The 13,716-nt window shown below is 44.0% G+C and overlaps 1 protein-coding gene across 4 annotated transcripts; it reads left to right on the top strand.

Moving 5' to 3' along the window:
* Nucleotides 1-11,581: 11,581 nt before the first annotated feature.
* On the top strand, nt 11,582-13,497 carry LOC127130140 (pectinesterase 2.2). Of its 4 annotated transcripts, none has more exons than XM_051059206.1 (5): nt 11,582-11,671; nt 11,936-12,286; nt 12,375-12,476; nt 12,576-12,701; nt 12,785-13,497. In XM_051059206.1, the coding sequence occupies exons 4-5, from the start codon at nt 12,629-12,631 to the stop codon at nt 13,480-13,482; spliced, it is 771 nt and encodes a 256-aa protein (XP_050915163.1). In that variant the 5' UTR covers nt 11,582-11,671; nt 11,936-12,286; nt 12,375-12,476; nt 12,576-12,628; the 3' UTR covers nt 13,483-13,497. The 4 variants fall into 4 exon arrangements, with proteins under 4 accessions (XP_050915163.1, XP_050915183.1, XP_050915170.1 ...); XM_051059226.1 differs by lacking the exon at nt 11,582-11,671 and having other exon boundaries at nt 11,822-12,286; nt 12,785-12,874; nt 13,007-13,497; XM_051059213.1 differs by lacking the exon at nt 11,582-11,671 and having other exon boundaries at nt 11,822-12,196.
* The last annotated feature ends 219 nt before the right edge of the window (nt 13,498-13,716 follow it).

Raw genomic sequence — 13,716 nt, forward strand, 5'->3', positions numbered from 1 at the left:
CATCTGGATCAGGTCCCTCCCCAACAACTGGCTCTTCACAGTCTTTCATCTTGAGGAACATGATGTCTTCATCTGGAAAATCAAACTTCATCGGCTCATAGTCTTCAATCGGTTGTTGAGCAAGATAGTCGGACAGAATACTCCCTTTGATGGCTTTCTGGGATGTATACTGGATATCATACTCTGTCAGTACCATTTGCCAACGAGCAACCCTTCCGGTGAGAGCTGGCTTCTCGAATATATACTTGACTGGATCCATCTTGGAGATCAGTAAGGTTGTGTGAGTCAGCATGTATTGTCTCAATCGCTTAGCAGCCCATGCAAGTGCACAACATGTCTTCTCAAGCATTGAGTATCTCGACTCGCAGTCTGTGAACTTCTTACTCAAGTAGTAGATGGCATGTTCTTTCCTACCTGTCTCGTCGTGTTGACCAAGAACACAACCCATGGAATTGTCGAGTACCGTCAAGTACATGATCAGCGGTCTCCCTGAGACTGGAGGCATAAGGATAGGAGGATTCTGCAAATACTCTTTTATTTTCTCGAAAGCCCTTTGACAATCGTCGTTCCAACTGATAGCCTGATCTTTCCTCAGCAACTTGAAAATTGGCTCACACGTGGCTGTTAGGTGAGAGATGAACCTTGCAATGTAGTTCAACCTCCCTAAGAACCCACGGACTTGCTTCTCTGTTCTTGGCTCAGGCATTTCTTGTATTGCTTTCACTTTGTCAGGATCCACCTCAATCCCTTTTCCGCTAACAATAAAACCCAGCAACTTTCCAGATCTCACCCCGAAAGTGCACTTGTTCGGATTAAGCCTCAGCTTGAATTTCCTTAAACGCTCGAACAGTTTCTGCAGATTCACCAAATGTTCTTCTTCTGTCTGAGATTTGGCAATCATATCGTCCACATAAACCTCGATTTCATGATGAATCATATCATGGAACAGAGTCACCATTGCTCGTTGATATGTTGCCCCAACATTTTTCAGACCAAACGGCATCACCTTATAGCAGAAGGTGCCCCATGGGGTTATGAAAGTTGTCTTCTCCATGTCTTCTGGTGCCATCTTGATTTGGTTATAGCCAGAAAAGCCATCCATGAAGGAGAATACCGAGAACTGAGCTGTGTTATCCACCAAAACGTCGATGTGAGGTAATGGGAAATCATCCTTTGGACTGGCTCTGTTCAGATCCCGGTAGTCGACACACATCCGTACCTTTCCATCCTTCTTAGGTACTGGAACAATATTTGCGACCCATGGCGGATAATTGGTAACCGCTAGGAACCCTGCATCCAACTGTTTTTGCACTTCTTCCTTTATCTTGACGGCCATCTCTGGTCTTGTTCTTCTGAGCTTCTGCTTGACCGGAGGACAACCCTCTTTGAGAGGCAAACGGTGTACCACAATGTCTGTGTCAAGCCCTGGCATATCCTGATAAGACCAAGCGAAGACGTCAACATACTCTTGCAACAGTTCAATCAACCCCTTCTTCACATCATCTTCCAAAGCAGCCCCTATCTTGATTTCTTTCTTGACGTCCTCGGTGCCAAGATTAATCACTTCAGTAGACTCTTGATGCGGTTGAATGACCCTTTCCTCCTGTTTTAGCAGTCTGGCAAGTTCTTCAGGGAGTTCACAGTCTTCATCAACCTCTTCTTCAGCTTGGAAGATTGGATTTTCGAAGTCGAAGCGAGCCATAGCAGAACTGTTATCAATAGGATCCGGTGATGTACATCTGCATGAGTGATGGTATGTGCTTATGAGTGTGAACAGTGAGTGAAAACTAAACAAAGTCATTGCCAAATATTTTTATTCTTTTGAAATTTTGAAAACTGTAAAAATAGAAAGACAGGGAACGAAATATTTGAATGCAAAAAGACGTCCTTTATTTTTAATAAAAAATGCAAGTGTCACATAGATGAGCCCTACAATGAGTCATTACGCCCTGGGCGGAACGCAAGACTTGGACATGCATGAATAAACAAAGAAAAATTACTCCTCTAGAAGAGTGACTTGGACAATTTCCTCGGAAGACCAATTGTTGATGACTTCACCCGGGATCCTCGGACGCACCCAGTTGTCGATGTCGCAATCACTATCCCCATCTTCATCGTTGATCGCAGAGATCTGGCCATATTGGATGATGCCAGCACTGGAGAAAGTAATTGGCCCCTGACGAGTCTGAAGTGCTGAAGTTGTAGAAGTCAGCGCTGGTTGATACCCAATCCCGAACTTGTCGTCTTTCACTGGTAACTCCAACAGACGTCCCCAACCGGGAGCAACACCTGAATCCACCAAGGCTTGCGCCTGCTTGAAAGATGAGATAGGGGCGCCTGCTTTAACCTCTTCCACCGGAGCTGCGTCCTTGATCTGAATTGACTCGAAGGCCAGTATGTCCTCCTCACCACAGACGGTGACAATTCTTCCATTGACTGGGAACTTGATCTTCTGATGTAGTGTTGAGGAGACTGCCCCAGCATTGTGAATCCAAGGACGACCCAGCAGGCAACTATACGAGGGACTGATATCCATCACATAGAAAACGGTGTTGAAGGTTTGTGATCCAATCTGAATTGGCAATTCTACCTCTCCAAACACCGACCTCTTAGAACCATCGAAGGCTCTCACCATGAGATCGGAAGGTTTCAAGATCAAACCTTCTACTTCCAACCTTGACAGGGCTCTCTTGGGTAGCACATTGAGAGAGGAACTTGTATCCACCAGAACATGAGATAACACGGTGTCTTTGCATTCCATTGAGATATGCAAAGCCTTATTATGGTTGCGTCTAGCTGGTGTTAAGTCAGAATCAGTAAAGCCCAGCCCATTGCTCGCATGAACATTTGCAATGATCCCTTCTAGCTGGTTTACTGAGATCTCCTGAGGCACGTATGCAGCATTAAGGACCTTCAGAAGTGCCTCCCTGTGTGCCTCTGAACACAACAGGAGTGAGAGAATGGATATCTTGGACGGAGTCTGAATCAACTGATCGACTACCTTGTAATCGCTTTTCTTTATGATTCTCAGAAGCTCGTCCACATCCTTCGCAAAAGTGGGCTCAGAGCCGGCTTGGGGTGCAGAGGTACCCTCATTTACAACTTGCTTGCCCTTGGCTTTCGCCGCAGCATCAACATTATCATCTTGGGTAACCGGTGGTGAGAACAGTCTGCCACTCCTGGTGAATCGCCCAATTCCACCAACATTATCCACTGCGGGACCTTCAACTTCGAGTTCAGACTTTCGACCCTCTTCTACCTTCAAAGGTCGTTCCACCCCATGATCGTGTGTGTATACACTCCCCCCATAATGCCACGGAATGGCCCTTTCACTTGTGAAAGGTAAAGGACCAGGGGTTGTGATTGTCATGGCGGCCGGTCGCACTGGTGGCACTGTTTGTGCTTCTGGCACACTGATCTGATTAGTCGGGTAAAAGATGGTGATAGTAGCAACATCACAGTCATACTCGGGAACCTCATTCATTGAAACAAAAACATCCGGAACACCGGAATCAAGTTCAGTTACATCAAAATCAGGCACATTGTTTGGTATATCACCAACAACATTTGGAAAATTAAATACATCAATGGGAAATACACAATCAGCAGGAACAACATCTGTGAATTCTTCAACAACGTCTTCAAATACCTCTTCAACTACCCCTTCAGCAAACTCTTTGACAGACAAGTCTTCAACTTGGAGGGTACCATTGTCAAGCAAGACCTGGATACCCTGCTGCAGCTTCAAACAATCCTTACCCTGTGTAGCGCATTCCGAACAACCTTTCCCACAACCGGGGAAGACATCGGCCTTCAACAAACATTCCTTAATTTCCCACAATGGGGTCTTCAACTTCAACACATCCTTAACAGACTTGGCTTCTCCCTCCAGCATATTAACGTTTGCACCACCATGCTGTGGCATGGGATTGTTGACGACATTTGGAGCCGGTGCAAGGCTGATAGCCTTTGAATCAATGAGGTCCTGAACTACGTGCTTAAAAGCTTTGCAGTTCTCAATGTTGTGGCCAGGTGCCCCAGAGTGGAAGCTACACCTAGCGTTGGCATCGTAACCCACCGGAAGTCTACCAACAGGAGGGGCCAGAGTGCGTAGCTGCACCAGTTGTAGCTGTTGAAGATTGACAAGCAGTTGAGCGCACGACATTGGAAGAGTGTCGAAACGCCGGTCCATCATCCTCTGCCTCTGTTGATAGGTGGGTCTGTTACCTGGTTGTTGTTGTTGTTGATACTGAGCTTGCTGACGTTGTGGTTGCTGTTGTTGGTATTGATTCTGTTGACGCTGTGGTTGTTGTTGTTGTAGTGGTGCTGCAGCCGGAATGGTCACAGCCACAACATACGGTTGTTGATGATAGTTTTGAAAATTATTCCTCCGGTTATCCCTGTTTTGATATGAAGATGCAGAATTCACACCCCCTTCCCTCTGCTTCTGTCCTCCCATAAATGGCTTCTTTACTCCTGATGAAGATCCACCTCCATTGTAGCTCTTGTAGGTCTTCAGGTAATTCTCTACCCTCTCTCCCGTAGAGACCACATCAGCAAAGTTAGAGGCATTGCACCCCACCAGACGCTCAAGGTAAGGTCCAGGCAACGTATTCATGAACATGTTGGCCATCTCCTTTTCCAACATGGGATGTTGAACACGGGAAGCTGTCTCCCTCCAGCGTTGAGCGTATTCCCTGAAGGACTCATTGCTTTTAAGAGACAGGTTCTGGAGTTGAGTTCTATCTGGGGCCATGTCTGCATTATACTGGTATTGCTTCACAAAAGCCTCCGCCAAATCCCTCCAGCAACGGATATGGGCCCTATCCAATCTCATGTACCATTCCAGGGATGCCCCAGCTAGACTGTCCTGGAAGAAATACATGAGTAGCTTCTCGTCATCAGAGTACGCAACCATCTTCCGGAAGTAGGCTTGCACGTGGGTCTTCGGGCAAGAGCTGCCATTGTACTTGTCAAAGATTGGGACTTTGAACTTTGGTGGGACCCTCACGCCTGGGACCAATCCCAAGTCAGAAACATCTACCCCCAGGGGGTTTTGTCCTTCTACCGCCTTCAGCCCCTCCTCTAATCTCCTGAACATGGGATCCATGCCATGGCCCATGCCAAAGTCTTCCGGCAGCAAGAACTGATCATCTTGATCATCGTGAATAGGTTGTTGATCAGGGTTGTTGTGTGGGATTGGGATAGGTGTCGGCCCATTAACCTCTCCAATTGGAGGATCAGTCACGACCTCTGGTTGAGTAGTTGCAGGATTCCTTTGTATCATTTGTCTAATCTCTTGCTGTCCCTGCGCTACTCCCTGGACCACGTCCATGAACTGGTTCATGCGGACACTCATCTCTGCGAGTTCTGCTTGTAGATTCTCCATTGCTCTTTGTTGGTTTCTGCGGGTACCGTACCGGTGAACTCCTGAATCGGCTATCCTGCTGATGGAACACCAAATAATATGAGAACACCGCGGCGACACCTGTTATGCAAGAATATGCAAAAATGAAATGTTAATGCAATGACATGTTTATCACTTCAAAAAGGTATTCTACCCCCTTGATTCCAGTCTCACGAGAAAATCGAGCCATAGATAAACTTCGGAGATCAAGATGCAATAGAGAGAAGGTCTTCATATAGATAAAATCAAAGAGAATGGCCTTAGTCGATAGTACATCAAAAGAGGATTTCTACAACAAGCCTGTGGATCATCACTACACAGCAATAAAGCAAAAGTAAAGGGAGGAACAAAAATCAGGACTCAGCCTCCTGTGTACAAACCATAAGGACTGCTCCTCACTTCAGCCGGTAATGCTATCGTGTCAGGATGATCTGGGAATTCTATCAAACGCCGGATAAGCAGATTTCTTTGGTGAATAACCCCATCCAACTCGTTGATGTGTTCTCTGTAGTAATTCCCATCATCTTCTCCGAATACCTCTTCAAGTCTGGACTTCTTCAAACCTGCCAACACCTTAAGTTCTTCAATCTGTCCTCGAGCCTCATTGAGTTGATCGGTGATGTAACCATTGGTAGAACGGGCACATAGAAGCTCATGGTTCTTCTCTTTCAACAAAGTCTTCAATTTCTCCATCTGACCAGTCAGTTCGGTCACCATCTCCTCCTCCTTTGCCTTCCGAGAAGTTGAAAATGCATCCCATCGCTCTTGCCACCCAGCTAATTTACCATGAGCATCCATTAATTGTTGCTTGACTCGCTTCAACTCAGAACTGGATGATCCCAAGGCCTTGTCGGTCTTCCTGAAGAAGTCCACCTCCACAGCTAATTTCCTTTCTACTTCCCCTTGCAATCTTACGGCTTCCCCCTTCTGATATTCTGCCTCATGGAATTGATGCATATAGTCTTGCAACTTCACACTTAACTCCGAGTTTTCAATTTGAAGCTCCTCCATGGCTTTCTTCGATTTGCCATACTCCTCTCGGCTCACCATTGCTGACTGCGCAGGAGTAGGTGGATACAAAGGTTCTTCTATAGGAAATGGCAGACCAAACTCTTCAACTCTTCCTTGAAGCCACTCTTCATACAGAGGATAAGTCATACAATCTCCTTTTCCAAGCACAACTCTTCCTCTCTTGATCACCTTGAGCCAGGCCTCAGCTGCCTTACGGGATACAGTCAAATCAGGCGAAGAATGGAAAAACAGTGATTCTTCCACGTCCTTTTCCAAAGGCGGAGTTCTTAAAGCATATCCAAACTGTCTAACTGCTAGAGAAAGATTATAGTTGATTCCTCCTCTTCTTCCTACCAACGGTACATTTGGGAAATTCCCACAACTGTGAATAATATCTGCCCGAAGCAAACTCCTGTCAGACCACCAAGCAATATCTTCAGCCCTCAATCCCATCAATCTCTTCGACCAACTCAACGAGTCCTCGACATCAATGAACGCTCCTGATTTGGGTAGGTGAGAACTGAACCACTTATAAAACAAAGGCGCACAACAATTCAACAATCCTCCTTTTCTATTCTCATTCCTGTGATGCACCGAATGAAGGAAATCTCCCAACAAGGTCGGCACTGGATTTCCCAACACGAAGAGGCGTATTGTGTCTATGTCCATAAATTTTGCAACATTAGGGAACAGGACAATCCCATACACACAGAGAGCCAACACAGCATTGAAACCCCTCTGGTCACCATCTTCAAGCTTCTTCTTTGCCTCTCCCAGTAAGAAACTCAAATGAAAACCGTTGACTCCTCCCTTCTGACACATATTAGCCTTCAAGACTGATTTCCCCAAATATGTGGCCGAAGCAACCATGCCGAGATCGGGCAAAAACTCAGAACTGTAGAACAACAACTGTGACTTGATAGGAACTCTGAGAAAACTGGCAATCTCCTCCAAAGTAGGGACCAAAATAAAATCCGAGAATGTGAAACACCTCAATGGAGGGTCATAGAACTGCAGTAGTGTAAAGAGAGCATCATGTTGATCTTTGGAGAGAACCGTGACGAAGCTTAGAATCAAACCGTAATCCTTCCGGAATCCTTCTAGAGAATCGTGATCCATTGACTTCATCAGTTGTTGAATAGGCTCCAAACAAACCACTGGAAACTTGTAAGCGACGTGTCTCTTTCTGCCAATATCCATCTCAGGAGAACCAGAAAACCCCGACCGGAATCAAGAAGAAGATGTAAACCCCCTAGAAATGGATAAACATGTGTTAAATGATATGAATGCAAAATGATGTGATGCAATGCAGTGACATGGAATTCAAGATTGCTGTATCTGCTTGAACATCTGTCGGGTTGCACTGTCTGAAGAGAAACCCACTGAGGAATACAAAACCAAAACTTTGCTCCAGAAAACCAGGTTGGTTGGAGGTTAAGGTTTCCTGAATTTAGCCCGCCCCTCACTGGTAGGTTCTAAGAACAGAAGTTTGTCAGCTTCAGCCCTTCAGTCGAGAATAATACGTTTACCACTGAAGGTTTGGCATTATTACGGGATAACAGACCTCTGCTGACTCCCCTCAACAGGACATCCTAAAGCAAGTTCCCAGTCTCGGGGTCCTCGGATTGAGCAGCGAGAATGCGCCCACCAGAGCTAACATAATCACGTCTCGGAGGAGAGGCCTCGACTGAGTTCTCGGGAAATGGTCACCAGAGTCGACGATTTCTAGAGGAATATCTGTCGTTATGGAACACCCATAGGACAGAATATATCCAAAAGAAACCTCGTCTGGAATGTGGGTCTCATGAACGACTTAACGTAGCAACATACCACGCAAGCCTCATGACTATCCACTCTAACACCTATGTGTACACTCAAGCCTGGGTAGTGGGCTTATCTCTCATAGAACAGTCCCAACCCAACAAACAAACAACCCACAGATACAGCAAGCAAATGTACATGAATGCAATAAGGTAAAGCAGGTAAATGCTGAAAATAAATAACTGTACAAAAGAATAAACACTCAACAAACAAGAAACCTACAAAAGCTAGGAGGGACTCGCTTAGGGAAAATATTATCCCCAGCAGAGTCGCCAGCTGTCGCAACTCGAAAAATACGAAGGTGCGAAAAAACAACCGGCGAGAAAGAAAATGACAGAAGAGTCGCCACCGTGCGTTATTTATCCCAAAGGAGGGAAAGGAAACGCTCGAAGTAAACCTGAAGAGAGGAAAGGAAAAGACAAGGTCTCGCAACCAAATCTTGGGTTCGGGAGTCGGTTATGCGAAGGGAAGGTATTAGCACCCCTACGCATCCGTAGTACTCTACGGGATCCACTCTTGTTGTTTCTTGTCTAAAGGGCGTGTGTTTATCTAATGTACTATTTACTAAAAGGGTCAAGAGAAAAGAATGACTCGCACGGATGTCGCATCCACTGCATACGTATCTCATCTGGATATGAGAATCAGAGTCTTCGTAGCTCGGCTACCTATGGGTTAAGGATAAGTGTGCTCGCTAAGACATCGCGTCTTATGCCTACGTATCCCATCGGGAATGAGAATCAGAGCAAAACGTAGTTCAACTAACTACGTGAACAAAGGTCTCGATTGCAACTAGGGCAAGAGAAAGGGAAGGTCTCGATCGCAACGAGGGCGAGAGAAAGGATCACAACGAGGGCGAAAGCAAACAAGGATTAGTTGTTAGTCGTTAATCAAACTCGGCAAGACATCGCATCTTGTGCCTACGTATCTCATCTGAACATGAGAATCAGAGTTGCCGTAGTTCGGCTACACGCACGCCAAACAAAACAAGACACCTACACACAAAAAGGTGGCAAACATGGAGCCCGACTGCCAATCACTGGACTTACATCAGCATCCGAACCAAAACACACACAAAAAGAAAAAGAAAGGTGCCCGGAGTGGTCTCGCACGACCACCTGCCTACATACCTCGTCTGGAACAAGGATCAGGGCGATGAAGTTCCCCTTCATAGGGGTTGCCATCTGAATATGGACTTACGAATGGAGGACACCAGTTGTGTCAAAGGAGAGTGGGCAATGTGTTCACGTCCTAGCAGTAGGTGTCGCAACTCGCTGAATCGAGTCTTAGGCAGTTACCTCTTTGCAATAGAACGGACTACATGCCACAAGATCGGAGACGCTCGGAAAGGTCTAAAAGAAATGGGGAAGCTCTGCCCTAGAGTTGTCATGCAATGTGTACTTAAGTGTTTAGGATTTACAAATGGGAATATCTACCTATGTTAGCATGCAAAGAAATGAGAATTCTACCTATGTTATCATACAAAAGAATATGGGAATCCTACCTATGTTATCATACAAAGGGGTTCTATCTAATGGGTGCTACCTAATCGGAACAAGAGTCGACGAATGGAGTAAGGAGAAGTGTAGGGTAAAGGGTAGATGGCGATGCATGAAGCAATCGACTTACAAGGTTGATGGCGATGCATAAAGCAATCGACTTACAAGGTTGAAGGCGATGCATAAAGCAATCGACTTACAAAAGGGTGGATGAATACGTGCTGGTTCTGTTAGGTTTTCAAAAATGATTACTCGACGTTGGATCGAGGTTTTGATCTTGTTTTGAAATGGTTATCGGATGTTCATTTTAATTCTTGTATTAACAGATGAATAAAGAATGAAATAAATAAATATTATACATTCATGGGAGAGGGATACATTTGTTATGAATGGGGGTTGTCATGGCAATCAAAACAATATAAATATATGCCTCATACATCATACAAGTAGGCCACAGTTGATCAAACAAGTAAGGTATAAACATATATATAATCGAATCAAACAATCAAAGAATGGAATAATAAAGCATTAAACAATGTATGAGTGTAAGTGCAAAGAAACCGGCTCATTGTAAGAAAGCCCAAGAGTAAGCTATGTGAGGTTGATGGCGATGCTTAAAAAGCAATCGACTTACAAGGGTGTAAAAATGGGCTCGATATTAAATCGAGAAAAGTGTGATTTTTATAGTTTGAAAAAAGATTTTGAACTAAACTAAAATACAACAACTATACATCATCAACAAAATGAACATATGAGTGTAATAAGCATAAAAAGATATTAATCAACATACTAAAAGAATAAAAAATGTTAAAGGAAAATAAAATCAAATAAAAAGCAAAAAAATTCCACACATGAGTATCGAACCCTCTCCATTTAATACTATGAAACTAACCTCTTTCCACTAGACCACTCAACAATATTTGCTACTGATATACTATGTTAAATATATGAACCGGGCTAAAAAAAAGATTTAAAATAAAAAAACAAAATAAACATTTTTATGGGTTTTTTATTATCTCTGTTAAAAAACAAAATAAGCTAAATAAATAAAAAGTAAATAATAATAATAAAAGAAAATAACAGCATATACATTTTTCTGATTTTTGTGTTAAAAATGAAATAAATTAAATAATAAAAGAATTAATTAAGAAAGAAAAAAGAAAATGGAAATACAGAGGTTCGTCTTCATCGTCATCTTCCTCCCCACCTCACGAACTCAACCTTCCCAAACTCACTCCTTCACTCTCTCTTCTCTCGGTAATGTTCATCAACACTCACCAAACTTCACATTTCTCTCAATGCCACTCTCGTTCTCAACAAACCCCTCTCAATTACTCTCAGCTCACACAATAATTTCAACAACAAGCACATGAGAACGATAAAAAGAAAGAAAGAAGAGTACTTACAAAGTGTCGCAGTGGTGGCGGTGAAGAACGTACAGATGCTGGCCTCCAGGTAAACGATTTTGGGGTCTTTTCTCAGATTTCGCCTCCCAGTTCTTTGTTGTTCTCTAGGGTTTTCTTTGGTCTTTTTTCCGCCTCTAGGTTTTTTGGTTACTGATTCATTCTCCCTATTTATATTCTGTGAATTAGGGTTACAAATGGGGTCCTTGCTGTTCAAAAGGAGTGTTTCTGCAAAGCATTTTGGATGCTCAGACACAGAATTACCCTATCCATGTTAGATTCAAGAAAAGGTATCCTTCACAAACTTTCCTCTCTGTTTTGACCTCATACCAATTTGGGATATTTTTGGACTTTGCCCTCTGACTGTTGGTTAATGATTTTGCACTTTGGATTTTGCAATTTGACTGATTAATGTGTTCCCCCCTTATTTTATTTTTTACCGCAGTAAAAGAATGGTGAGCATGGTTTGCTGCAACCTTGTTGAATTGGCCTTGCATTGCCCTGCTGGATCCCTTCGTTCAGTTCATCAGGTGGTAAGTGGCTAAGCATGGTTTTTCTTATGTGAGGCTCATGTTGGTTTTGGCCACTGCAGGATACAGGACCAATGCATTTGCTTCCAAATTCATGCCTCAAGGATAGCCATTACAACGGGATAGCAAGTCCTGTAAATCCAATGCGTTGGTAGCTCCATTTGGATCAATATCTCATGGCTTGACTTGTGTTCACGGTAGATTGGTCATTGACACACACATTCATGAATTATGCATTGATGCTTCTGGTTGGTTTTGTTTATGTAGGTTCAATGACTTTGGAGGTGCAAGCTGGCGAGGTGAACTGATATTGTAAGTGCATGGCATGTCAGTTGCAGTAGGTTGGTTGTCGTTGGCGGCTAGCGTGGGTGGTTGAGTGGAATCCGGTTCTACCGAGTTTGCTGCATAATGCTTCGGGTGCAGAGTTCTTGTGATATGCTCCCATTTCACCCATGTTCGGTGCTGGATTTGCTTTTGCAGGATTATGGTATACATTTGGTTCAATTTTGGCCTGTGCATGATGGCATGGTAGGGAGAATGTTGATGTTACTAACTTGTGAACATGTTCAATTAAGTCTCAATGTTGCTGAATTTCCAGGATTTATAGCAGTGTTTGGAGTATGGACCTGTGGCATCTGCCGAATTTCGGTCTGAGTAACATGTGCGGTTTTTCTATTGACTAACGGAGGCTTGACTTCGTTTTCAGGCATCACGAGACGATCCTTCAGCGGTGTTAGTCCTCTGTTCACGCTGTTAGATTTGAAATGCGAGGGTATGAATCGAGTGAATGCGCTAGCCAATCCTGTAGGTCAGTGTATGTTGTTGATTGTCAAATGGCCCTAATTGGCATAAGTTCAGTTGAATTATTATGCTTTATAACAAATCTGAACTGGTTTTATTGGTGTAGGCTAGTATGTGCATAGGTTGACAATTCAATGAGTAGAGCTTGTTGATGATGGTATGGATGCAACAATAATCACAGGCAGCTTGAATTTTATCGATGGAACAACCACTTTCAATAGTGCAACTGTTGGTATAGATTCTCCCCCTTGTCTGTATTTACCATTTCAATACTTTTGTGACAACTAATTGTGAATGTTTAATTTGGTTTTGCAGCTGCTGTTGGAGATGAGTTTATAGCTCAGGACATAGGGTTCCAAAACACGGCAGGCCCAGAAAAGCACCAGGCGGTTGCTCTCCGCGTAGGTGCTAATCAATCTGTCATCAACCGTTGTAAAATTGACGCATTTCAAGACACCCTCTACGCACACTCCAACCGACAATTTTACCGTGACTCCTTCATTACCGGTACTGTTGACTTTATCTTTGGAAACGCAGGTGTTGTGTTCCAGAAGAGCAAACTTGTGGCCCGAAAGCCCATGAGCAAACAAAAGAACATGGTCACAGTCCAAGGTCGAGAAGACCCAAACCAGAACACTGCAACTTCAATTCAGCAATGTAATGTCATACCAAGCTCGGACCTCAAGCCTGTGCAAGGCTCCATCAAAACATACCTAGGCCGTCCATGGAAGAAATACTCCAGGACTGTTATGTTGCAGTCCGTCGTGGACAGCCATATTGACCCAGCAGGATGGGCTGAATGGGATGCCGCGAGTAAGGATTTCCTGCAAACATTGTACTACGGAGAGTACTTGAACAGTGGAGCAGGTGCTGGTACCAGCAAGAGAGTGACTTGGCCTGGTTATCATATCATCAAAACTGCTGCAGAGGCTAGCAAGTTTACAGTAACACAGCTCATCCAGGGCAATGTTTGGTTGAAGAACACAGGGGTAGCCTTCATTGAAGGCCTGTAGAAATTGGCTTCAGCAGGCGTGTACTATTATGTTTCTGTAAAAAAAGGTATCATTTGAAACTGCAGCTAAGTGTGATTGCATTCTTTCCAAAGCATCCAGCAAAATGATAATTGACTGCACTGTCCTTCTTTCACTTTCTCTTCAGGAATAGTAGTAGCAGCCACACCATTCTTATTAGAACTCATTCCTATTCTACTTGGAACAGGATGCCTTCTTGTACCAGAAGCTGGGAAA

This window comes from Lathyrus oleraceus, chromosome 1, assembly GCF_024323335.1.
Source record: "Lathyrus oleraceus cultivar Zhongwan6 chromosome 1, CAAS_Psat_ZW6_1.0, whole genome shotgun sequence".
Classification (NCBI taxonomy): Eukaryota; Viridiplantae; Streptophyta; class Magnoliopsida; order Fabales; family Fabaceae; genus Lathyrus; species Lathyrus oleraceus.